Source organism: Numida meleagris, chromosome 13 (genome assembly GCF_002078875.1).
Source record: "Numida meleagris isolate 19003 breed g44 Domestic line chromosome 13, NumMel1.0, whole genome shotgun sequence".
In the NCBI taxonomy this organism is placed as follows: Eukaryota; Metazoa; Chordata; class Aves; order Galliformes; family Numididae; genus Numida; species Numida meleagris.
The window spans coordinates 3,926,209-3,953,616 of NC_034421.1; the positions used below are offsets into that span (position 1 = coordinate 3,926,209).

At 40.0% G+C, this 27,408-nt stretch overlaps 1 protein-coding gene across 11 annotated transcripts in view; it reads left to right on the plus strand.

The window, feature by feature from the left end:
• SDK1 (sidekick cell adhesion molecule 1) overlaps nucleotides 1-27,408 on the plus strand; it is a 367,601-nt gene that overhangs the window by 186,484 nt on the left and 153,709 nt on the right. The window contains exon 1 of one of the 11 annotated variants that reach the window (XM_021412026.1): nucleotides 16,740-16,881. The exons of the other annotated variants lie outside the window; for them this stretch is intronic. Coding sequence (XP_021267701.1) covers nucleotides 16,755-16,881 — 127 coding nt within the window. The 5' untranslated portion in view covers nucleotides 16,740-16,754. Of the gene's footprint in view, nucleotides 1-16,739; nucleotides 16,882-27,408 lie in introns of those variants that run through there. 11 annotated transcript variants of the gene reach the window in all.

Here is a 27,408-nt window from a genome sequence, read left to right on the forward strand (position 1 = left end):
CCCTCCCCCTCCCTTCGGGCCATGCCTGAAGTGCTTCTCTTGCTTTTACAAAGTTGGTGCCTGAGATGGCGCAGAGTGCCGGTTTGATTGAAGTGATTAAAACTGTACACAGAATGCATAATTAACCTTTGGCCGGGCTGTCGGGGGAGCTGATGCATGCAGCTGATAGCAGATCCATCCATGGCAGCAGGCGTATGTTATGGGACTTTTTTTTTCTGGACAAGTTTAATCGCTAGAGATAAAGAGCCAGGAGAGAGAGATCAGGGCTGTATTAATCCTCTCAATGGCTTTATAATTTCCCCACTATTCTTCTGCTGGTAATCAAGAAAAATAATGCGGGCTTAATCCTGGAGACCAAGGTCAATCATCCCTGAGCCTTTTGATAGGTAGGATGTCATTATGAAAAGATTCTTAATGAAAGTAATTTTCCTTGAATACTTTGGGGCTGAGGTTATGCATGTGATTTCTTGTTGTTGGTGGAAGAATATTTCTTGGCTGGAGTCAGAACTGGCCCATTTTGATTGTTTTCTAGTAGCCAATTAGGGCAGCAGAACAGCCACAGCAGACCAAGGCTGCTCCTGGCATCTGCTATGGGAGAAGTGCCACCACAAAGGCTCCTTTGGGATCAGCAGGTGGACAGGAGGGCAGAAGGACTGTAACAAGTAATGGTGTGAAAACATGCCTGTTACCATGAGGACTTCTTCTGGGGGTCCTACCAAACCTGACCATGCAGTGTTGCTTCAGATCCATGCTCTCCCTCCAAGACCATACAGCAGTCTGCTGGGTGCCTCCATGGCCATGATGTGCTGGGCAGACCCTGAGCTGCAGAGATGCTCAGGGACCCTGGAGCATGTATTTTGGCATATTTTGCCACAGTTCTGGTTCTAAAAAAATACTTCAGAAATTGGGTTCTTTTTTGCTGTTTCTGAACGTTTATGCATTCCCACTGACTTTAAATGGAAGGCTTCATGGTTCAGATGCTATGGATTGCAATGCAACCAAAAAAAGAAAGTCACAAGTTAACAGTTCCTAACTGATGCTCCTAGAAGAAAGGGTTTGCTTTGCAGCGAGCAAAAGTGTCAATATCCTCTGCACATTTCTGAACCTCAAGATGTTATCAACCATGAATGTGAGAAGCAAGAACACAGAATAATCTCATAGGATTAACTGAAATGTTGGCTATAGGGACAAAACTGAAAACCCCCTAACACTTTTTTTTCCTAATATAGCTGATATGTTTTCTCATGAGAGCAGCCCACTGTTAACATTAACTTTTGTACAAGTGTCAGCTCTGCCTTTTTAGCACTTCTAGACTTCAGTCTCAGTGACAGACATATCTTTCACCATTTCTAATCTTGAAAGCATTGCAGAATTAAGTTAAATGTGGTGGTAAGCAGCATTACTTAGAGCACTGGCTTTTGAAACATTCACTATGTCAGCTTTCAGAAAGCACCTAAAAAACCTTTTCACCTTACATGGGTCTCTCCAAAAGTAATGCCTCTAATTTATTTCCATGGAAACTACAACAGAGCACAATAATGCTATTTCATAGAGCAAAATTCTAAGCTACAAAACTCTATTTTTCTACGTAGTCACCACCATTGGCTCTGCATTTTTGCCAGCAATGAACAAGAGGCAGCGTGCTGAGCTCCTAAAAAGCTGCACCAGCAGAGGTGTCCCCAGTGTTGCTGCCATACCGCCAGCACAGCTCTGACATCGTGGAAATAGCAAAATAGCAAAATAGGAGGCATTACTTTTGGAGCAGCCCGTGTGTGCATATATATATATAAATCAAAAACAGAAGTAGACTCCATTTAATACAGCATGCCAGCTTCCCTCAGTGCTAAATTTGCACAGAAAAATATTAAATGCAACTCAAAAGCAAGCAAACAAGCAAACATAAAAGTAGAACAGCGTAAAATCCCATGTTAAGATTTTCACTTAATCCATGGAATGCCAAGAATTCAAAGAAAAAGGCTTTTTATTCCCCAGCTCTGTTGTGTCTGGTGCTGTTGCATGAGAGCTGTATCCACGAGGCACTGTTCTGCCTCTTGCTGTTTGTGGGCAGAGCAGATGGCTTAGCAAGGCTGAGGTGCTGAATCAGGTCGCTAAGTACAAGCTCTCGAGGTTTAGGTGGCAAACCTTTTCTTTCTGGGAATCTTACGTTTATAATATTGGCCTTGCATAATTTGATTCTTTCTTAGGAGGATGAGGAAAGCTGTCACTATACAGAGACAGAGTGAGTTATGTGCTCTAAGTCATTAGAGAGTTTAAAAAGAAAAGATTTTGGAGTGATATAGTAATATTCAGATGTAACCAAGAAAAAGGTAGTTATTCTGCACAACATGTTTGGAATGCAATGTTTTGTGAGTGGCTAGTATTTTCACTGAACCAAATTGTAATTGTAGCTGAACTATTTCTCGTGCTTGACTATAGCTGGACTATAGCCCTTTCGTTTTTTTAAATAATGCACTTCTTATTGTCCATGTGCTCTTATATAAGAAACTAGATACTGGAAATCTCTTTTCCCCCTGTATATGTATGTTTTATGTATTTGTTTTGGAAAATGAAGTGGATGTTTGCAATAGTTAGGGTCATACGGTGCATGTAGTTCAAGCCCCAAACAGCATGCCATCTTGGTTTGATCTGCTGGTTTTGGTGTTGCAGCACCTTTAGCTATAAAAAATGTATATGTCCTGAAGTCCAAACTCATTTCCAGTGCAGTGCAGAGCTGCACTGAGCAGAAATGGTAGCTGTCCAGTCTGGGTATTGCAATTTTGGTGAATGACAGAAAGGGGCTTAATTATTACTGCTTCTTTCATGGAAATTTCTCTCCTTAGCTATTCTCACTTTCTTCCCCGCTGAGAAACAAACACTACTCAAAACGAGGCTGCTGGTTTACGTGCACAGCCCCTGGAGGAGTTTTACTTAAGGCCAGAAGTGCCAGTCTCTTGTTGATTCCCTAGAAGTTCCTGAGAAGTGCCAGCGGCCGAGGCTATCATTGCTAATCTAATTGATTTGTTTTGTTCTTAAACAAAACAAAAATGTGTTACTGTTTTCCCGTGGAGTTCTCATTGCTTCTGAGAACTGCGAAGACGAACTGTCTGAACGTGGCACTGGGACAGGCAGGGATTCTTCAATAATTAATAGGCACTCAGGCAACCAGTGAGCTTTCCTCTTCTCACTTTCAACCTAGAATACGGGTTATAATGAAGAAAGAATGTAACTGGAAGGGAATATTGCTGTAAGGCCATGTTCTCTGGCTAGATAATGTTGAGGTGAAGGGATATTTCTGAAATAAGGAAAAAAATGTTGATTCTGGCAGTATGAAACTGAGTGAGTGATAGAGCACTCTTCATTTTGTCTGATAACTTCTGATGCAAACTGATTAGTAATTAAGTCTGTCATTACTGTCTTGCCTGAATTAGGAGGGCTAAAAAGAGCCATGTTTATGCCGCACTTCACTCAAGAGGAGGATGGGCAAATAGAAAAAATCAAGCTTTCTCTGCTTTTATAAGGGAATGCATTTTAGAAGCAGTCAGGTTTCTAACAGGTTTGCAGCTTCTTTTTACTTTCCAGTAGTGAAGGTCACACATCACCACCCTGGTGATCGGAGGGGAATTAAGAGTCATGGAGACACGGGCTGGGTGAGGCTGGAAGGCAGCTCTGGAGCCCACGTGGCCCAAGCCCCGGCAGCAGGCTGCTCAGCTCCGTGTCTAGCTGACTTTGGGGCACAGCCAGTGATGGGGACTTCACCGCCTTCCCGGCAGCCTTTCCCAGTGCTTGGTCACTGATGCTTTAACAAAGTTTCTTGTATTCCAATTTGTGACCCTTGCCTCTTTTTTATCACTAGATTATCAATGAGAAGATAATATCAGTTTACACTTGTTTTCTCTGCAATTTGTTATGAGGACAGTGGCTGAAGCTCCCGTTCAGAGCAGCCCGAAGCCAACGCCGTGCTTGTTTTCATATTGTCATCACGTGCCAAAGTCAGCTCTTCTGTAGCCTGGATGTTATTGGCAGCATTCAGCATTAAAAGCAAAAAAAGAAACATAATGAGCTGTGGCCTGCAGAGTAGTTATGTTGGATAATTGCACTAATAGACACTGTGGATTTCACAAAGGCTTTTGCGGATGAAAATATAGGGCACATTAGTGAATAAATCAATGGCAATGCATTAATAGACTATGTCTCTGTTCTCCATTTACTCAGAGAAACTATTTGATAATGCCATTTTGTTCAGTATATCATTTCAAAACAATAGCAGTTTCATCACAGTTATAATGACTTTGATGAAACATCGTATGAATGGAAGGCTTGAAGTCTGACTGTTGATAGAATTTGGGGACTTCGGTATTTGCAAAGATGGTTCCATTAATGCTGAGTATCCCAAAAGCAGCATAACATTTAGATCAGTTTGCTGTGTGAGATCATCAGCACAACGGAGTAGGTGTTCTAAAGCCTATGAAGTTGGGCCAATAGTAAAGTAAGGAATTTATACTTTTGTACACTTACAGCTTTATGTATCAGGTGTAAAGCAATCTGAGTTCAATTTACCTGTCAGTGTTTGAGTAAGTAAAACTGGGGTAGAGCTGAAAGCTGAAGCAATTAAAGTACTAATATTTTCTTTGAATTTAAATAGCACTTATCATCCAAAGATCCCCAAAGCAATTTACTGTTATTAATAATAAGGCCTGATTCATATCTAATGCTTTTCATCAGTATTCCTCAAAAGTCTTCACCAAGGTGCATGTCATTAATTCCAAAATCGAAATGAGGAAATTGATGCACAGAAAGATAAAAGTGATTAGCCTAAGATCACTTAGTTAGAATCAGTGGCAGAAACAGGGTTAGAAATTGCATTTTGTAATTCCCAGTCTCATGCTCTTCTCACTTAGCAAAATTGACTTCTATACAACACAAGGATAATTATTTTATAGAATTTTTAAGAACTGTGTCAAATAATTTCTGTTAAAAATACCTCAGCATCTGTCACTGTTAGGAGACAATGGTGTAATAAATTAAAGTAAAAGCACTTAACAGATCAGAATTGATCCTCACTGGTTTGCTGAAAGATGATTATCCATAGTGATTGTGACCTGATCTGGGTAATAAACTTGATCCTGGATGATCAGTGAAATCTGAGCACATGATTTGTTAGAATGCATTACCTTGCATTTTTCGTGTTCTCATCTCGAGAACCATCCAGTATTTCAGAGAGCAGTTCTTTTCTCCCTGACCTTTCTTTCTGATCCAGTAATGCCTAACACTTAGGCCTTTCTATAGAAATGGTTAATCAGAATAGCAATTAAAAAAATAATAATAATATATACTTAAAGACATGAATGGTTGTTGTAGACAAATTTCAGCATAGAGAAAATATTTTGTGATAGGCCATCAAATGAATTGTGGATACCACAGCTGGTGTGGTGTCCACAGAGCACTGAGCAGTGTATCTTGATACTAGGGAGAAAAGACAGATCTTGTTTTATTTCCTCTCAGCAGAAAGCAGTAGCGTACATGCTGATATTATTCCTTTAGTTTTCAAGCTGGGGATAGCTATTTTTGGTGACATAGAATCACACTCTTTCCTTGGTAGTTTGTTAATATGAATGTGTAATAGAATATTTGTATTTTCAGAAATTATTTGAGTCAGCTAATTTTTTTGTAATGCATTTCCTTTCCCTCATTTTTTGTGTTGCTGGACTGCATCGATTAGTACCAACCAATTATAGGAGAAAAAGATATTTCTAAGTTCATCACAGTGCTATTTACTTGCAAGAGACAGCTAGTACACAGTGAAGCTTTTTGGCAGAATCTAAGCACTACACTGGAAATTACAGGGCAGAGGACATAAAACAGAAGAATAAAATGCTAGAAATTACCTAATGCCTAAAGAAAGGCATCAGTAACGAGAATTTTTATGGGTGTAATTCCCATCAGTGTTAATGGGAATTGTTGATATTAAACTCATTTCTGTCCTCTGCCTTCCCATTCACTGTACTCATCACCTTGGGTTGAAATTGCAAAATATGAATAAATTATTGGAGAAGAACAATTCTTATGTGCTCCTGAAGTGTTTGCATTTTTGTGAAGATTTACAAGCAATTGTTTTATTCTTTTTAATCAATATTAAGAAGGAAATAACTACCACTCAAGCTGCAAGTTTTTCAGATAAAGGTCCCATTTTAATGTATCATGATAATGAAGGCGCAATGTATCATGTGACAGCAATATGAAAACGTTAATGTTAAACCTTTTGGACAAGAGATCTCTTCGGTTCAGGAGGCTGCAATCTGTGCCTTTTCTCTGTTGACCCCGGGCTGGCTGTAGAAGCTAAGATTACCTTAGGGAGGTTTCTGCCCAAGTCTCATATTCCACCATAATTCCTCTTCTCCCCTGCTTATCCACTAGGATCCACTGATGAACGCACAGAAGTGATGTTCTGCTGTAGCCCTTTGCTAGGAAAACAGAGAGGCACGCTGCTGGCACTTCTTGTTGCCGTGCTGCTGGTGGGGCCAAGCAACCTGGTGCAGCCGTCCTGTTGGCTCCCTGCTGGTGTTAGAATAGCTCACGTTCAGGATGATGATGATTTCATGGCACTACCCATCATTAGTACAAACATTCAAGCCTCTTATAAAGGTAACACAGGAGTTACCTTAGATACTGAGAGAGGTGGTGCTCTAGATAAAACTGCAGGTGAGTGTGCCTTTTTCATGTGTATGTAAGAGGTGCTTCAAGACATGATGATTCTGAATGTGATGTTTGTATGCAGGTTGTGCACCAGGCAAATATGAGAATGGAAAGAATAAAAGGTGTGAAAACATCACTGAAAACTAGGCTGAAAACTGCCTGAAGGCTTTGGCTGATGTAAGGAAGACAGCAAGGCTGCTTCTCTTGCACCAGTTTAACTTGATTATTCCTGTTAATTTGTTGTTTGGTGAAGAATAGTTTTGAGCTAGCTGTGGCTTGAGGTTTGGCAGTTGCAAGGAAAGGTAGCTCTTGAGCAGTGTGCATACATGTTGTCTGTAGGGTGGGAATCAGCACTGGGATGTGATTCTGCTGTGTGACCATGGGTAAGTATAGGTCATCATTTTTAATTTTTAATACAAGTCACTGCTGTTCAACTGATGCCCTGAAAGAATACAGAACGAACCAAAATTTCTATGGAGATTCTGCCCCATTCCTTGTAAAGCTAACTCTGCAGAAGTAAACTCAGCGAAGGGAAACAGAAGATCAGAGAACGGGGCTGGCTAGAGAATGGCTTTTGTTTTGTTTCCCTGCTGCTGAGGTGCTTTTGTTCAGCAAATGTTCTTAAGAAACAAGACTCACAGTGACTGTGCTGTTTGTTTGCCTGGGGTGAAGTCATCCTTGTTAACACCCCTGAAAACTGCTGCTCCTGGTCCCCTGGTCCCTCACCTACCCATCCCTGCCACAGAGTGCTCCTAATTGGTGTGCTAGCCTTTATCCTGTACAGATTTAATTTGGGGGATTTTGGGTTAGCATTCAGAAACTCCAGTGGCTCATTTGAGTGTGCGTGGCGCTTCTCCCTGCAGAACAGAACAAATGCATGGCCATTAAGCCAGGGTGGTTTCTAAACAGAAAGATGTAGTGTGTGTGTTTGTGTGCTGGGGAGAAACACAATGCTTGGGGATTCTCCAATCAGAGAAGCAGCAAATGCTTGCAGGTCGCTGTGACAGGCTCCGCAGATGACAAGAACACCAGCTCCAATGAAACCTCGCCACCATCATTTGTGGAAATCCTGATTACAAATTTCTACACGAAGCCCTTGCTGTGAACATTCATAGATTAAACTAGACAGCTCCTTTTCGAGTTTTACTTCATCTTTGCTGTGTTTGCTCCTGGGGCCATCCACAGCACATTTTCTGAGATTTAGAGAAAGAGTGAAAAATTACAGTGTGTGTAGTGCCATAGGAACATTCTTCAAGATACTGATTTTGTGAAAAAGGAGAAAGGACGGATTGAAAACCAGTCTAGTGATAATTGTAACCACAATATTTTTCAATCTTGAGGCTATTGATTGTGTCCTTGAACCAGTGGTGATTTTTTTTATGAAGCTGTATGTTAACCATTAAAGCTATTTTAATATTTCTTGGTCTAATTACATTCTTCTGCGGATGGCAATTAAGCAAAAGGCTTGCAGTCCGTTATATTGATGTTAGATCAAAGTCCTGCAACAGTGCTGAAGTTAAAAGCTGTCACCAGTGCTAATCTAAAAATTATGTGCATTACTTGATGTTTGGTTTGTGTATCACTTGTAATCTAGAATTGCCCTAACTGTGCTACAAGTTTATAGGTAGGGGATGTTTTACCTTCTGTACTATACAGTGCAGGTACTTTTGTGATCATATTTTTAGTGATCAGGCTCCTGACAAATCACACAGTAGCTCAAGGGATGAAATGAAAGAGGGTTCTGTATCACACTGAATTGTGTGTGGACTTTTAAAGAGCTGCATAGTACTGAAATCTTTACAATACTGTGAAATTATTTCAAAAGCGGAGTTGAACTGGACCTTTTTATCTTTGTTAGTGATATTATAAAGTAAAATACATATCAAAGTAGTCTGATAACACAACCTTTACTTTTTATGAATCTAGAAATAAAGTAAGAAAATGGTTAGGATCTTTCTAGCGGTATTCATCTGGGAAAGAAATGTTAGTCTGTTATGGCTGCTGGCCAAAACCTCGCAGCTAACAGGCTGAAACAGTGACCTGAGTTGGTCATGAGAGTGAGAAGCAGATTCTCTTTCCTCCCGGGGTACATCAATTCAAAGCTGTGGTTTCAGCTCGGTTCTGAGAACAGAGGTGTGTAAGGCCTCTCTGAGCACCTCAGGGAGAAAATTCCTTATATGCTTCAGTGTACTGGCAACACTGAGAGCATCAGGTGCAGACTTGGGGCTGTAGCAGCGGTGAGAGAAGCCTATCACTTTGTGCTGCTCTGAGCAACCAGAATAAAGTTCTGTTTCATTGCAAAAACCGCCTGTACGACCTGTATCTTATGTAAGAAACGAACATTAAAGAGAGATTTTTTTGAGCAAGTCCGTATTTTTCGGTCTTGATCGTGGTGTTTTTAAATTAGCTTTTACCTGAAGAGTGCAGAGGCTTAAAAAAATCATTGAGTGTTATATTTGTTACTCTAAACACATCCCTGTTCCGCATAATGAGGGTCTGACTGTCTCACTGTGTAAATTTGTCCACTGTATTGAGTGCACCTTTTCAATCTTGATAATCAAAATGTTGATTCTTCTTCTATTCTGAGATGTAGTTATACTTTTTTCTTATTCTATCATATTTACTTGTTAGTATTAGATTGAAGTTAAGCTAGTTCTTTTATTTATAGGTACTTCTAAGGTATATTCCCTAGATTATATGTCTTGTACCTACATGAACTAGGAGATAAAATTTCTTTGAAAGCAAAATAAGAGGAGATGGGTTTAAAAATAAAATAAAAAAAATAAAGCATTCAGGAGCTGAAATGCTGTCCAAGAATGTTAATTTTTCCTAAAGGCAGCAGTGGAAGAACTGTTTCTTTCTGTGCTGCAGGGAAATGCCAGGCGCGGTGTGCCTGCCTCGCTGGCACTGTGCTGCATCAGCAGCTTTCCACGGAGTGCACAGTGCTTTGTGTCTGTGTTCTGCAATTCTGCACATTGTTTGCTGGATTGTTTTTTCTTACATCTTTAAAGACAGACAAAACGAGAACAGAATGCCATACTGTGTTGCTACTTCACTCCCCAACAATAGTGTTTCATAGCCACCTCTTATATAAAAGTTGTTTTTCAAGGAGTTAAAAGGCATCCAAATTGGTCTCTGCCTACAAAGGTGATGTCTGTTGTCTGGTGAACTGATGTGGCAGGTAATATATCTGCATGTAATAAAGCCAGTCAGCATCATTAAAATATAAGGCTGTAGGAATGAAGACTTTTGACTCTCTGTTTTTTTTACAGCACAAATTATATGTTGTATAACGAAGGTGTTCCAGTAAGTTTCTCCATATCACCTCAGCCACGTTTAAACTTTGATAAAGTATTTGTTAGTTGGTTTTGCATCCATTTCACTGTGAGCCTGGGTTTCAGCCTTTTCCAAGGACTTGCTTTGTTATATGTTTATTTTCTTGACCTTTTATGCTCTTACTGCTTTTCTCAGTTCCTCAACACTAAAATAAGGATATATAATTTTATTAAATAGAGACATTTCACCTGATCCTTTATTCTATTGCTGTTGCTCACTTCCAGCACTACTAGCAGCGGTAAGCTCCTTTGATGCTTTGGTGCTTATCTTCCTTGAAATCTTGACAACTTCAGCTGCTTTGACACCATCCTCACTTGATTTCTCATCAATCTAATCATTCTTTCGGAGAACCCCCACCTTATCCCTATTTCAGCTTTCTTGGGGTATCTTTTTTGCCCTCCCTCTTAATCTCTTTGATATATATCAACTATTTATCAACTATGTTTGACAACTCAGATTTATCTTGCCTTAGCAGTTCTTCCAGATCCTGCCACACCTCTTCCTCTCATTCTTTTCAATTCTCCCAGAGAACATAAACATGCTGCTTGTCCCAGGGGATGTCGTTGCCTAGGAATTATTTACTCTGTCACCTTTCTAGATCCTCACATTTATGTTGTATGTATTATTTAGAAATTCCTCTTACTTAATTCTCCTGTGATGATACAGCCTCTAAAATTCTTGTCCAAGCTCTCAACAACTCATATTTCAATTACTACAATGTATTTTCATATTTTTTTTTTTTTGTATAAAGAAATGTAGCCTTACCTTGATTGAACCACATCAGAACCCACTTCTGGCTATTGCTTACACTCAACAGTTTGTGTCTTGCAGTTTTCTTCCACAGCCCCACTTTTAAGGAGGTTTATGGCCTCTTTCTCATCCCCAAGGCAGCCAGGAGAGATCATCTCCCGGCTCCGGTCAGTCATTTGCCAGCCCATTACCTTCTTGTTCTGTTTTTGAACAGGCACACCTGTTTTCACTCCTGTACTGCTCGTGACTTACAGGGAACAAATTTATGCAGAGCTGCCTCGTTATTACTGCAAAATGCCTCCTGGAAGTGTTTCTGCGTTGGGATGTCTACAAGAAACTTTGAGCATGATCCAGCAGTTAACATGCTGTCAAATATAGTTGAATACTGCTTTCTTACTTATTCTCTATCAGCTTTGGGAGGGGGACTTCTGTCTTACACACGTACTGCAAGATCTTTGGGACAGGGACAGTCTGTTCCATTTGGTTGGATGAGCTCTTGGCATCGTGAAAACCTGGTCCATGCCCTTGATAAGACTGTTCTGGTTTAAGCCTGTGCTGTGCCGCAGGAATTTCCATGATTTGGAAAGAGCAACTGAGAAAATGTCTCATCTATATACAGCTCACTTTCCATCAAATCCATAAATCATTTAATAGCTCATTCTCTGCAAATCCCACCAATACAATTTCTGTGTTGTTTTAGGCTTGTGATTTAAATGAAGTCTCGTCTATCTTTGCATTCTCACGTTCCTAAAGCCTTTCTTTCCCTTGTTAATCTAGTGTCCAAGAAAAGCTAGTTGTGCTACTTAATGCTTTGAATTTATTTTCTTCATCTGTAAACACACCTCTTTCTTGGTACTTTGTAGTTTTTAGTACAGACCTATTTTTTTTAGATTGCAATAATTTCATAATGATTTTTAGCTTGAAGACATTGTGCTGTGCATTTGTAGCTGCCAAATTGACATGACGGAGTCTTAACAGTTCCAAAGGAGCTATTACAGTCTGTTGGGTAATTAAAAGTTAAGTGGAATGTTGAGAAATGATCCATACAATTAGATTGGCTAATTTCTTAACTTTTGGAGATTTAAGTCCCTCAAGATGATGCTATCTTTTTAAAGGTGGTTTCATATTGTTTAAATCACCATGAAACCAAATTCAGCCTGAATATGGAAGATGTCAAGCTTTCTTGGTTTCATGAATTTTCTCTATATTATTTTTATCTCATGAAACACTTCCACACTTCTGTTCCACTGAGCTCATAATAGAGAAGATATTTTATGTGGAAAATCCTAAGGAACATGACCCAGCTTACTTGGCCCCACTAGCCCTACAAGGACACAGCAAAGATACGAGAATTTGGTTTGGTGTGATACACTCCAGACACAGTGTGGGCATTTAGGAGCATTCCCTGTGCAGTTCCAGACTATGCCTCAGACTTGGGATGAGCTGTGAATTGTGTTGCTCAATCTAGCTCCAGCTGGTTGTAGCACTAAAAACTGTATTTATTGTAGAGTTGTTCCCATAGATATTAGAGCATTTCTTTTGATGACAATGTCTTATTTTGAAGCTATATGAGAGTATGCAATAATCTGATCTAACCTTCTGTAAATAGCAGGTCATCATATTTTGCTGAGATAGTGAGCACAACACAAAAGTTCTTCGGTCTATCAGTGATGAATTTGTAGTGTGTCATAGGAACAGATGAAGAAACACCAAAATACGTTTAAGGACCCTCCAATGGCGATAAAGTAATTATTCAAAATTTGTGCTACAGATTCTGTTGTTGCAAAGACTTTGGCTGATTGCTGCTTGCTTTTATTTAAGTAGGTTTAGATAGAAGTTTGCGCTTTATCAGTGCTCGGTCAAGGGATTGGAACACTGAAACTACTGTTTTCATTTACGAAAATCAAATTTAAGAGAAAATTGAGGTCTGTTGGAAGTTAACTTTCCAGCTGCTCTCTTTTGACCAAGAAAACACAAAGGTATGGAAATAGAATGTGTGTTGCAAACACGTCCTCTTTAGAAGAGCTGTCTCAGGGGATGAATGGAAGGTAATCATGGCATCAGCAAAGAAAAATTGATCTTAATACTATCACAGTTACAGTTGCTACTTTAACAATATTAAAGCTTGCTGACAAATCAGTGAAGATCTCCAAAAGAAGAGAAAGAGAGAAGGGGTTTTGAGTGGTGCCACGGAGAAGGTTAAAATACAGTACTGCAGTTGTTCAGCCAACTGACATCATATGAACTCTGAGATGTACGCTGTAGTTTTTCCTGAAGAAAGCACCCCCACGTATCAGCAAATACTCTAGGTATATTTAAATGTGAAATCTTAATTCTATTCCAACCTAATTCTTAACTTTTGGGAGAATAAATAGGTACCTTTTAAGAGAGCTTGCTTAGGATTGCTTACTTTTAGTCAATTTTGGATTACTGCTAGTTGTTGCCTAGCTTAATTCTCCCATTAGTGAATACTTACTCCTACAGCTTTACTTGTCCTAACAAAGCAACTCTTGCAGGCTGTTGTCAGTTCATTTTATGGACCTGTCTTAACTCTACCTGGTGGAGGGCCACATCATTTCTTTTTATTGATTCTAGAGTCCCCCGAGACATGCTCACCTTGTAATTCAGCAGTAAGTGCTCTGCAGCTCCATCAGAGTTCCCACAGAACAACCTATTTGTATTTTATTAGTCTGTGTTAAGCTCCATATTTTTGCTGATCCATAGGTTGGACACTTCAAATAAGCTTCATGGCGATGCTGCCAGAGCTGTACTTGACAGGCATTTTTCAACATGTGTAGAGCTAGCTTGGTTTAGTATCATTTCAGACAGCTACTCTAGCAAAAAGTATGCTGCAACACAAGCTACCGGTTAGAGAATCCATATTTCAGAATATAACGATGTTAGGTGTGCATTCAAACTTGTTAAAACTCTCTTTGGCTGTAACTGCATTTAAAAATGGTTCCAGCCACAGTTACAAGCCCCAGAGGGATCAGGGCTTCACTGCCTCCTTCCTCCAGGACAGCACACACTACTTGCTTCCCGAGTTCTTGCTAGCCTACAGAATAAATGGTGAATTAATCTTCTGTGACTGAGAGAAACTTATGGTACATGAAATTTAGAATGCTGTCCAGACCCTTTCAAGGAGGCTTCCATCTCTTTCAGACCTCAGGCTCTAGAAAATTGAACCAAAAGAATATATGCTGTACCTCTGCCAGAACTCCTGTTGTTAACTATTTCTCATCCTTTAATTCCTCTGAGTCAATAACCTGGTATGATGCACTCCAGTGTTCTGTTCAGAAACCTGCTCTGAGGGATGCTGCACCTGAACTGCTGAGCCAGTCACCTTCAGGGACAGGCTGTGACCTTGCACGCACACTTATCTGAAACTTCGGTTTCAGCAATTTCTAATCCCTCTGTCTACATTATTTTCCTTTCCCTAAGTTGATCCCCTGGCAAAGCTGTTTGTGTAGATGGGGAAGGATGATCTCACCAATAAATTAGCTGCTTGTCTAATTCTTCGGTCTTCCTAATTGCAAAAGTTGTAATTTTAAACCTGACTGGTGGTATCAGAAGGCCAACTGCATGCTGTTAGGTGGGTCAGGACCTGCAAATTCCAGCATCTGAATTTGACCTTTGGCAATTGACTCTGTGCGGTTTTATTCCCCATCTTTTCTCCTTAATTGCAGTTGCAGCTGTGTCTAGCTGCTATTACAAGGAGCTGAATTAGAAAAATGAAAGGAGCTATTCCATGGTGCTTTGGCTCTAGAAGTAGCTATTTAACCCTGTGATTTTGTTAGAGCCATGCATGAAATCTGTGCCTCTGATGTCTCTTCTGTCATATGTGCTTACGGTGCTGAGAAAGAACACTCTCAATGATAAAGGGAAGGCTTCAGAATTGTGATAATTTTGACACATCATTACTATGATTGACATGATAAATAAGTCAGGTCATAAGGAATAATGCAGTTCTAAATCCCCAACCGCATAAGCTTGCTGAGAGGGAAAAAAGGGTCTATTAAATTTTCTGTATAGAGATTGCAGTCAGTGGTGCATAAACAATACATTCTATAACAACCTGTTCATTGCTCAAGTTGTTATTGGCAGGCACTGTGGCATTTCTACAGTCATTAAAAGAAGCTATCACTATTAATCTCCAGTCTCAAGGCAGGTTTAACCTGAAGCTGATCATCAAATAATGCTAACATATATTTGTGCTTTGTTGAACATGCCCTTTTATCTTTGGATGCCTTTTATGTGATATTATAAGAAAGGCTGAGAATTCTTGCCTTCATAACAAAGTTTGTCTTTTCCCCCTAAATAAGGGGTATTCATGAAGGGAGGAGTTTTTATAAGACTATACAGCTCAATGTATGCATTCCTCACCTTCAGGATGTCACTTATTCTCTGATTCTCTTAGCTCTTGATCAAGTTGATTAAAAAATGAAATGCCTAGAACTGTCCAAGTGCACACATGTCTGTGTGCGTGTTCCATGAGACAGCTGGCTCTGAGCTCTAGCAGTGGTCAGAGCAATAACTCAGTGGCCAGAAGTATGTCTGGAGATATCTGGAGAGTATCTAGATCGAATTCATGTTAATACTTCTGCCTCAGGAACAACGGTTGTTTGATGGATTGTCGAATCATGTCTTCAAAGATATGTCGAAGAGTAATGTATTAACTGGTAACATATTTACTGTGCCCCTTTTCTTTCAACTTAATCCCAGGCTGTGGATACATCTGTAGGTACAAGACCCCTGGGAACGGGCAGTTGTAGAGATGAATTCATCAAATTGTTTCCTTAGAAAATGGTCCTTGAAAGAACTAAAAGAATCAAAACATTTTCATTCACCTTCTCTTTCTCTTCCCCTTCCTCAATGAAAATTACATTTTCCTCTGGGAAATACAGGAATCTGTCACCACAGACAAATGGGAAACTGTGTTTCATAAGGGTTACTGGGAGAAAATTCAATTTATTTTTCATTCTTTCTAAAGAGATAGTCATATCCTTTCTCGAATATCCCTTAACATCCTCTCAGAAATGGGATGACATCTGTCGCTTAAGTTCTCTAAGTACTCTTGTCCCAGTTCCAACTTTTGGTTGTGGTAATCGAGTGATTACAGAGAAGCAAACTCGTCCTAAGTTACGTCCTCAGAAGCCGTTTCTATACGCAAATGATAAATCTGAATTCCTACCCAGGAGGCTTCCCTGATATAAACTATCCCTGAGTCACGTAGTGCTGCTGGTATACACAGCTCACCACAAATGTACCCGTAGCACTATCCATCTCACCTGTTTTATCCAGTGTGCTCATTCAGCTGCTGACAGTGAAGTGCTCAAAAGATAAGCGAAGCAATAGCAGCTTCCCCAGCATCTCATTTCACTGTTTTGGTTTGTAGTCTGTCGTTGATCACAATGACTGGCACAGGCTGGGAAAATAAATTTAAAACGAACGGTTTGGAGTCGGATTGTTTTCTCTTTTTATTTTGACAAGAATGCTCTTTAGGGCAGGAGGCACTGCTTGCTGTTGGCTACCAGGGGTCAGCCTGAGACGTTCTCAGTGCTCGGGTAGCGGTCTGCTCATCACTGCACAAATCCACAGTGCCAAAGAGGGTGCAGCCTAAAGCCAGGAGCTCAGGTCAGCAGGGCACCAACGCAAGGTGTGAAGCTGAGTAGAAGCGTACCCACCAAGCAGCTCAGCAGCCCTGAGCTCGCAGGCAGCTCCTGGGTTGGTGCGGAGAGGCCCTGGGTGGGATTTCTCACAGGCGAGCTGTTTGCCCACCACCCAGCCCCAGTGTCACACAGCTGCACTGCATTGGGGCTGAGCTTGGCTGCGTGTGGAAGCACCCAGTGGGGAGCAGCAGGTCCAGCTCGGGGCTGTTGGCAGCCCAGGCCGTGTTCTGTCAGGGCTCCGTGCTCCTCCAGCTGCGCCAAAGCAGCCAGCCGTCGATTTTGAGTGTTTGATCCTGATTATTGTTCATGGGAAAACTGGGGAGGGGAAGAGATGCTGCTGGTTGTTATCTTGGAAGAACTTGGCTCAGGTGCCTGAGAAGAGAACAGCAGCCACTCCCTCCCGCATGGGGCACTGGTACTGCTCTGTCTCACGGTACATAGCAGAGAAGTCAGTCCCTGCTCACGGCAGAACTTTGTACCCACCGAGTCTGAGAGCTCTGCACGCTTTCCGACTGCTTTTCATTTTGGCTTTTTGTTTTGAAATACGTTGAGTGTATACAGTTGATCTCTTTGAAAAAGTACAAAAGATATGGCAGAAAATTACAGTAGGGATTGAGGAGCAGGAAGGCAGGTTTTAAATTCTGTAACGTGACCTGTTGTTTGAATGGCCTTAACATACGTTATGATGTAGGCTTTAGACATTCATTTGTAATGCTTGATCCAATGGCCAAAGCTCATTTAAATTGGTGTGAGGATGTGTGCCAGAGTCTGCAGGCAGCTTGAAACAGTAATGCTGAGAAATGCAAATTGCCTGCTTTATTCTGTCCTGGTATTGCCAGTGATAAAACCCGAGAGAATAAACTGTCTTTTTTTTTCCCCGTTCTGTCTACTGTTGACTAGAGGTGCTGTGAATAACTGCCTCGTCACTGCTGTCTGAAAATTTGCAATAGAGTTTAATTTAGATTGCCATATCACATTAACAAAGCTTTCAACTGAGAACCGAGCTGCAAAGGGAGCAGGAGAAGTTGGGGACAGCTTCAGAGCTTGCAAAGTCCCCATGGTGTTGTAGAGCATCTTCTTCTTCCAGTTGGAGAGCAGAAAGAAAAAGAAGTTTTCTATCCAATATTTCAGTGCATACCAAAACGTTGGAAAGGTTGTAAGAAACCAGTCAGACTTTTACCTGCTGTAGCCTCATTTCAGCAGTGTTTGTCCTTGCCTCATTTTCACCACATGTAAAATGGAGATAATGGTTCCTACATCTTCTGTAGAGGTCTCTGGTGTGCTGGTAGAAGCAGTTATTATTTTTCAAGAGTACTTTCTACTTCTTATGCTTTCCAGTGGTAATAAATTGTACTTTTTAATGGTACGAGTGAAGGTTTTGTGCAGAGTTATATGAGCGTTTTTAAATGTTCTGCTTTCTCTCTTTGCTGGGTTTTATATTTTCTGTATTTGTATGCATAGAATCAGAAACAACAGGGAAAAAGTGATGTTTGAAAACAGTTGTTTTAAAACATTGTTGGTGATTCTTGTTCTCCTATATGAGCTAAGAAAAGTAGATTTGTTTGAAAGATGCTGTTTTATTCATGATAGCTTTTGCATTGGTTATCAATATTAATTATTTTGAGCAATACCTGTGGTTCGTTGTAAAATATACAGTTTTATATCTGTCCTGCCTATATTAAGGGAAAGTTCAACCACTTCCCTCTTTCAAAGATGGCTTCGCATATTTTAAAATGATTTACAGGAGATTCTTAATGTCTATTGGCAATTTGGTCATTTTTATTCTGCTCATAGTTATAAACCTAAAATTTATGACCAACCAAAAAACGAGAAATGCAGTTGGGTTGAAAGCCAGCACTTCCAAACCTTTGAGTATGCACTAAAATTAAGGCTTACAAATTGTTCTATTTATGTTAAAAGCAGAAACCAAAAACAAAGGCACAAAACACCCCATCCTCAATTTGGGTTGGAAGGGACCTTAGAGATCATCTTGTTCCAACCCCCCCGCTATGGGCTGGGACACCTCCCCACCAGACCAGATTGCTGAAAGCCCCATCCAGCCTGGCCTGACATACATTGCTGTTCTATTGACTCAAGTCCCTGCCTTACAAGGCAGGGAGCCCCAGCACACTTAGGTTACGTACCCAGGCATGGCACAGGTACCCACAGATGAACCCAGGCGGTGCAGCCTCACCTGTGTTCCCCTCCACTCCTGGCTGCTGGCGTGCAGAGAGATGCTGGAGTGTGAGGAGCCCTGCTGGTGAGTTATGGCGGGCTCCGTTACAAAGCTGCATTAAAGCATTTTGCTGAAATTCCAAGTAATCCTTTTCAAAAGCACTAAGTGGAAATGCATTGATTTTTATTTTCTTTCAGCAACGAAAATAGCTCAGGATTATTACTATTTTTAAGAGTGATAGAGAAATGTCAAAAATGCTTCAGTTGTACTTTTATTTTTATATATCACTTCAGGTTTTGTGGAGCTTTTTTGTTCTGTTTTTTTTTTCTTCTTTTTCCTTTTCTAGTTAAGGTTTCGGAGGCAGCAGGAGGGGGAAGTTTGTTTGGTTTTTCTTAAAAGCTGTTTCTATTTTGAGCCTTCTCAGAGATTTTGTTCAGTATGTAATGTTTTATTGTCTTACATTTGGTCTGCGTTTTAAAATTCCTTGTCTCCTGAAGAGCCAAATGGTCTGGCACACCTCAATCTCTTCTTTATAATTACTCTTGAAAGAAAGGAGAGGAGAGGAGGGGAGATAGGTCAATTAAGTGGCACTCTGTTGAGCATTTTCAGCAGTCTGCGGAGAGGTCAGCATTAGCTTTTGGTATTGTGTGAGATTTATTCATGTAGTATTTCATTTCACTGAAGATAAGCATGGATGCACTGAGTTTACAGAACTAATGCCAAGATCAAAAAAGGAGGCACGAGTCACAAAGCAGAGCACAGCAAAACCAGCTCTGCTCTGTGGGCTGATGGGCATCCCTTCCAGGAAACTCAGGTTGCCAGATGCTAGCAGACAGCCAGCTCTTCCCGTCGCCGCTCTGGTTTTATTTTAGCTGCAGAATATATTTTTAATCCATATCTAAATGCATTTTGTGCGCATGTCTGAGCAAAGTGATTCATCCTTCTTCACCCTATGTGTCTAAGTCATTTCAGGAGATTTTCTGTGTACGAGACAGCAGGAGTCAATGTCTTGTTGCGAAGTGAACCCTGCAACATTTTCCTACTGTTTCAGCTGCCGTGGTGCTTGACAGTTCTGCACTGAGGCTGGCTGTTAGCACCTGGATGGTAAAATCATATCATTATTGTTATTTCCAGGGCGAATCAAAATGAAATGGGTTGATTAAAACTAAACAGTGTCACTGCATTCTGCCTAACCACGCACTGCCAGTTAATTTCAAACTGGAAACCTAAGGGCATTTTTGAAGTTGACTCCATCTTGTTAAATATAGGGGGGATCTATTTGTTTTATAAACATAAAACTAAATAGATGTCACTTATATCTCAAACAAGTACATTTGCCTCTTAGATGAGGAAGGAAGGAAATCATTTTCTCATTTTCTTTCATTTCTCCCCCTAATTTCCCTTATTAGCTGTAATTCTGTTGTGACATCCCGGTGTCGTGCCATGATAATAGAAATTTCAAAAAAGCAGCAGCATGAAATGCAAAGTTTGGGGTGAAGTGGGAGACAGGAGCACCCTGTAGAAAGAAGTGTCTGTTTTTCACTGTTGGAGCAAAGACTCCTTGTCACATGTAGAAAAGGCTGTTTGCTATCCGTGCTTCTGGAAACAGAGACCCAGCCATTTTCTGAGAGGGTAAGAAGTCAATGCAAGATCGAAAAGACATCGTGCTCTTCAACTCCAATCTTATCTGGGAGCGGCAGAAAGGAAATCATAAGTGCATTAATGCAAACAGCATTTGTACTGGCCGAGTAAGGTACAACTAAATTTATTTTTAACAATGTCAACTCTACCTCTACTGCAGAAATACTAACAAAGAGCCTGAGTAATAACTTCCCCTTGGATTTCTTTTTACAGTACTTGCAGCATTCTCTGAGCGTGTATTTATGTTCTGTGTATAAACAGGCAGATACAAAAACCTATTCCATCTTCCAGAGAAGAGAGACGCTGTTTTATTCTCACTTCAGAAAATTAAATGCTTATCCATCTGTGGAATTATTTTTGAATGAATAAGTTTGTAGACTTTCTTTAGCTGGGTTATTATTTGCTCTTTTGGAACATTCTTTGCTTTCACAGTTGTTTTGTTCTTGCAACAGAGGAAATAAAGCGATGTGTATTTTTCTCCCCAGTGAGGTTTGAGGCAACCTTATATTATAAAATAACCAAAGATTGATAATCACAAAGGCTGCAAAGGGAAAGCTTCCACTTTATTTAGAAGAACATCTGTGCTTTAAAGAAGAAAAAAATCTTTCTTTTGGTAGGAAAAATATTTCTTTAGATTCTGAGCTCTGCTGTGTGAGTGATTTTGCCCCGCTTTTATATCTTACAGTGTTCTAAACATATAAATGAAATTTTGTTTGCTTCTGAATCCCTGTGACCTGAGCAGCACTACTTTTATTAAGGAATGTATCCTTTTGCAGAAGGAAAAGTAGCATGGTATGGTCAGGAGGGTGGGGAACTTCAGACCATATGGAATGGACCTGAGGCCCCTGATAACCTATTTCTCAAAATATTATTTTGACAAGTCATTCCATATGTTTGGTTGAGTTAGCTGTTGGAAGAAGGCTGTGGGGTATCTTCTTGCTTTTCAGATCTGCTCTTTTTATGTGAAGACTTGGAAGCAGCAGACCTTTGGGAGCAAGGTAGCAATCTGGATCCCAAAACATGTTTCACATATAAATATATAAATAGAATGCGGCAAGAGTTGACCTTGAGCTTAAAATGCTGCTCAGCAAGTGCATCTTGGTTTGAATAGGAGTTTCAGCAACTGAGAACAAAAGTGTCTATTTAGCTCAATGTTATAAATATCTGTAGAAGTGCTCTCTTAAGCCCTCATAAATTGTTCCATGCCTGTAGCATCTAGGATCTGAGGACAGTTTTTGAAATTTGGATGATTTCTATTTTTTTGAAGTTCAAATGATGTTTAAACGTAACCAATTTTAATCCTCATTCTTAGAGTGGATTTGCTGGAGAAAGCTTTGATCAACACCTTGCTTATCCAGTAACTGCAAAAATGCATTTGCATGGCTTTAAGCTGTCTTGTTCAGATCTGTATAAGCACTCTTATATACATGTTTTGCATAATGATGGCCAATTTGGTGGCCTGTACACATTTACTGGCACCAAATGTCTCTGACGCAGAAGCCCTTCCTTTCATTGTGAAGGACAAATCTACAGTGGAACACTTTCAGATTTGTTATTTGCTGATTCTCCGTGAGGACAGATTTAAGATCCCAGAGTTTTAATCAAGCAGCCAGGCACAGTACATATCCGAGTACTAGAAATCTCTAAAATCCAGTAATATTTATTATTTATCTGATCTAGTACTTGATATAGCAGCTGGCAACCCTGTCTGTGGCAAGGAGGTTAATTTGATGATCTTTGAGGTCCCTTCCTACCCAAGCCATTCTATGACTCTGTGATTTTCATGAATTTGCCAGATATCTATTAGTATTCTCCTGAATCTAAGTTGATACAAGAAAAATTCAAATTTTGAAGCTAATCTAAAATTTAGTATTAATTTTAGCTTTATCAGAACTAGTTACAAGATTATCAGTGTATGTGTGCAAGTGCCTACTTCCAATGTGCTGCTTTACAACGTCAGGTTAAAAAGATGCTACAAAGTCATGGGTGACTATTTTCTTTATCCCTTTTATTTAAGTCTGGTAAAGGACAGCCAAGAATGTATTTCTCATGGTTTTTTTTGTTGTTGTTACCACCATTTCATTTCTAAATAGAAGTTCTCAAACTTTCTACAAGTATGAGAAGAAGCAAATGGATTGATTGGTTGTCAGTTGTGTGCTTTTATTTTCTCCTAACAACGTAAGGGTGTTAAAAAATTATTTTTTTTAAAAAAAGAAAAGCCACATTAGAAGGAACATTTGAAAATAGAGGGTGGCAGCATTTTATTGTCTCCCATTTCTCTTCCTTTCCTGCTGCTTGACAATAAACCACAATCTGCTGGTGAGAACTGCAACATCTAAAATACCAGCAGTGCTCTTGTTCATGTAACACAGCCGTGTTCTCTCAGCTTTTATCTTTCCAGTGAGTTTTGTATTCCTGGACTGATTAACTGGCAGTTCTAGTTTATTTAACATCCACATACTAATGTGTGGTTTATTAACTTAGTTTACATTTATTAAGAAAGCAAGTGGTAAATATCCAGGTATGTGAAGTGGCCAGATGGCAAGATGCTAAAAGTTCCTTTTTGTCCTCAGCATAACATGACTCTTGCTGTCTGCTGCAGGAATACATGGGCAGCAAAGCATCGCTGTCCAATCTCAAACCTGTTTCCTCCCCTAAGTGCATGCCTGTTTATATTTAGAAGGATGCTTCTCTTATGATGCACTAAAGTGCATCATAAAAATATTACAGCCTCTTAAAAATCATCTCCGCTGATGAGTTACTTTAAAATCTTTTCAGACACAAGCATGTTTCAGATGCTCCAGCTTAATAAAACCCCCAGGTCCTGGGTGCTGCTGCAGTGGGATTCTCTACCTGGTGCCCCTCGCTCCACTTTGAGGCTAACTCTGAGGCTAATAGATTCCTCTGCTAGACCATGGATTTTTTCTTTCCTCTTTTAACTGCTGCTGAATAAGATTACACACTCTATCCTCTTATATAGCCAATATTAAAGCTATCTGGTGAATTGAAAAGCCACCTGAGTGTTCTTTAGCTAGAATAGCTTGAGGCTCTATATATTTTCATGTTAAAAGCTCTAATGATGTGCTGGATGATAAGTTTCTGGGCAGAAAAGAACCCCTCGCTGTGCATGGGGGAAGGTCAGGTCAGTGACAGAGACTGAACTGCCAAATTGCTTTTTTTTTGCACGAGGAGTTGTGAGAAGGGAATTTCAGAGTGTTGGAGCAGAAATTTGGTCTGCTTTTCAAGTGAGCTGCTGAGTCATCACAGGGTGCTGTGTAACTGAGCAGTGGCTTAATTTCCTTAGAACTGCATGGGACAACACTGAAAATTTATCGCTGAAGTAGTCCTAAAATACAGAGTGGGTTTGTAGACCTTAGCTAGTAGAAAAGAGAGAGGAACAAGTCTGGTTTGCGAGGAGCTGGGCCACCAGCAGCAGCTGCTGGGTCACTCATGACCTGCAGAAAAAGGGCAAACTCAGGAAGAAAGCTGCATGTGCCATCTCTGTCCCAGTCTGTGGAGCAGAGCTGGTGAGAGACAGCCTGGGGAGATGCCAATGTGAGCCCTGCCATTGTCCCTGCAGTGGCTGGGCAACCTCTTCAGGCCCCTGTGTCTCATTATGCCCAGGGGTAGATCCTAAAAGCTCTCTATAAGATTTTAGAAGCTTCTCAACCTGTATTTTAGGCTCTGTTTTATCTAGTGCAGTATAGAAGGCTCTTCTGTGCTGTAGTATCTACACACAAAAGGGTATAAGTCATCTTGTGGCTGGAGCTGAGTTCTCCATTAATCTTTCCCTAGGGCTAAAACTAACAGCTCTTGCAGTCTGTGAAGTCTTTACAAAGGGGGAAAAAAGCTGTTACAAATGTGGCTGTTATTTGTTTAAACATTTGGAAACATTTATAATGTGATGCTAGCTGTTCTTTTTACCCTTGCTCCTATTCTTTTGTTTGTATATATTTCAATGAATCCTTTAAAACTTGTCAGGCAAGAAGAGTTTAGCTAGGTAAAACTGGGACTGTGAAGGAGGATAGTTGTTGCCTATAAATACTTAAGGAGGTAAAAATCACAGAAGGAGAAAAGAGATATTTAAGCCAAAAGACAGCTTTGGCAGAGGAACAAATGGGGTACATTGGTTATGAATACATCTAAGCTGGATATTCGGAGTGCTTTTAGTAGGTTGAACAAAGCTCTAGGAAACACTCCAACCAGGAAAGTGGAGTTAAAAATGCACAGTGCTCTCACCACTACCCAGCGTGTTCAGATGGAGATGGAGCGGGGCTGCCTCACAGGGTGCCTTCCAGTCCTGCCCCGAGCACAGCTAGCAGGAAGCTCCATGCACATGAACCATCTTCTTGCCAAAGTTTCTCGTAGTTTTACAGAAAACGAGCCTTAGAAGAGAAAATAGGGAAAATATATCAATTATGCATCTGCTTAACTTAGTCACGTGAGCGTTTTCACCACTCAAACTGACCAGCAAGCTCCTGACGTTAAGTGCATTTTGAATGGCTTGCAGGATTACAAGCTTGACTGGGTAAAACACACTTTGTAGGTTAATTATCTTTGGGTAATTTTAGCTTTTGAGAGTTAAATGCATCCAAAGTCCTGTTGTAACATGTATGGTGCATCACACAGGCCCAAAAGGAGCGGATAGGAAGGGGAAGAGTGGAGATTTTCAGACATCTGATTGCTTTATGGCATGGGTGATTCAGCCAAGAGCTGTTGATGAAATCTTCAGTAAATGCTGCTCTTTGCCAAATCCATCCTCACACACTGTGTATTTAATCTGTGATCTTCTTGCTGGGGTTTTGTTGTTGCTGTTTTGGGTTTTTATTCTTTCTCTCTTTTTGGTTTACTTGCAGTGGAAATGAATCATGCATTTGATGTCTCGTAGGCAAAGCTGGTCACATTGACAGAAGTATATTGAGTCAATAAATATAACTGACCTAGATCATTCACTTGTTTTGCTTGTACTGTGTTTTGTAAACCTTTCCCATGTCTGGTGTTTTATTCATATGTCATGATGTCTGATGTCTGGATCGAGATGAGGTCCGTATATATAAGAATTTGCTTCCAGTGATTGATTCAAGCAACTCGGCTGCTTTCACTATAAATTTGATCCAGAAAGTGAAGTTTTTGTTGTTGCTTCCTTACTATTTTGAGTCTGCAGCCTCTCAAAGGTTGGAAGATCAGAAATGATGTGTATATTTGAGGACTCTTAAGATATCCACTGGTGCTAAATAGTCATAACAGTTCTACATATGCCAACTCTGTGTAATTAGATTGCTAATTATTTTATAAATACTCAATTTTGTCTCAAAATACTCCATCTGGAGTTTTAGCATTAGCTGTCAAGCTAAATAAATGTGATCAAGACAGGAAAATCTCTTCTTTTTCTTTATGTCTAGAAATCTGAGCAGAGATCTGTACAGTACACAGCAGTGTACAGCAACATCACTTATTTGTCTTTTCTTGAGAAATTAATACCGTTCTTGATGGAATAGAAGTGAGAAAATGAAATGGCAGCGTGTATTATCTTAACACTCTTTCATTACATGATCTGTTAACATACAGTCTGATAAGGAGGGAACAAAAAAGCAGTGTTTTAGGGTAGAGCTTTATGATTGATAAACATACTTTTTTCATTATTTGTGTAGCGATTCTCTCAGGCTGACAGGTGGCTGTCAACATTTGCCAGTCTGTTGATCAGGCTCCAGGTCATGTTGTGCATCTTCTACTGAAAAGGGAAAGGAAAATTAATCTTCTATTGATCAGGATCCAATTTCTGTGGTGTATTTTGTACTGGAAAGGGGAATTAATCCATTACGGAAAAAGTGATATCTATTCCATTAGATAATTTGTATTTGTAAGGTCTCTTTTTTTCCCTTGAGCAACCTTGAGATGCCATGTGAGGGTCATTTCTCCTTTTTGTGTTATATAGGCTGAGACTATATATATCCTTGATGCCATAATGTTCAATTATTTATATGTAATTTTTTTGCTGCTCGTATTGGACTCATCTCCTATTCTACTTTTTTTCTAATGCAGGTATCTGTAATTTGGAAAAGAAGCTTTGCATGTATTCTGCATAGTCGTTGAAAAGGCACTTCTGCATATTGTGATAGTCTAAAAGTCTGTAGGAAGTTTATAGAGAAGGTTTTCTAATCTTCCAGGTTATCTTGTAAATAGTTTCAAAGTTCAGCTGGAGGTGCTCCATTTCTCCGTTAGTTTAGCTGTAAGGTTATGATGACCTCTGCCTCAAAGTGTTTTTCTCTCTTAGATGAGTTTCCTAATGTAAAGAAGTAAATCCAGTTCTGGGCAGTGACTCCAGTGAAATTCCTTTTTCACTGAAAACGGGACATTGAGAAATAATGGCAGTAGTAACTAAGTAGTAATTAAGACAAAGAGTGGGAATGGGTAGCAGCCAACATCCCATCCCAGCATTCCCAACATCCCTGCCCCGTGTTATGTAAATGAGGTGATCTGGGTGTTTATTCAGGCAATTCTCACTCCTCTTGCTCATGATAACCTCGGTTGTGTTGTGTCATCAGCAGGCTGGGACCTATAAGCAATTTAATCTCTCAGGCTTAAAAATAAGACTTGCTATTTTTCTCGGGTCTGATCTCAAGCTATTACTTCTTTTCAAGAGATAAACGCTTCCTCTCACCTTTTATTAGGGCTGGTTGGCTCAGTGTCTCTCTGAGAGGAGTTTGAGCATCCACAAAGTATTGCTCTTAATATTCTGCACTGCAAACACAGATGTAGATAAACTTTGCATGCCATAATGTAAGACCTGGGAAAGAAGCTCATGTTTATACATTTCTGAAGGGAAAAGCACATTTTGTATTTTTGTATTTTGTCATATGGCCTGAGTGAGATTTCATCTCTGTTGGGAAAATTAAACATTCAAGTGACTTTGACAAAGTCTGTGATGTTTTTAAACTGTAAATTAAAATATTTAAAATTTCTTGTACTCAAAATGACTGTATGTAGGGAGATAAAAACACTGATTATGTCTTTCTAGAGATTATAGGGCAGCCTGCATAATTACAATACTTCAGTAACAGAGAGTTAAAATTCTACAGCTCATCAGTGTTAAAATAAAAATAAAAGTCAGTGTTACAGGCCACTTGGAACCCTAATAGATAC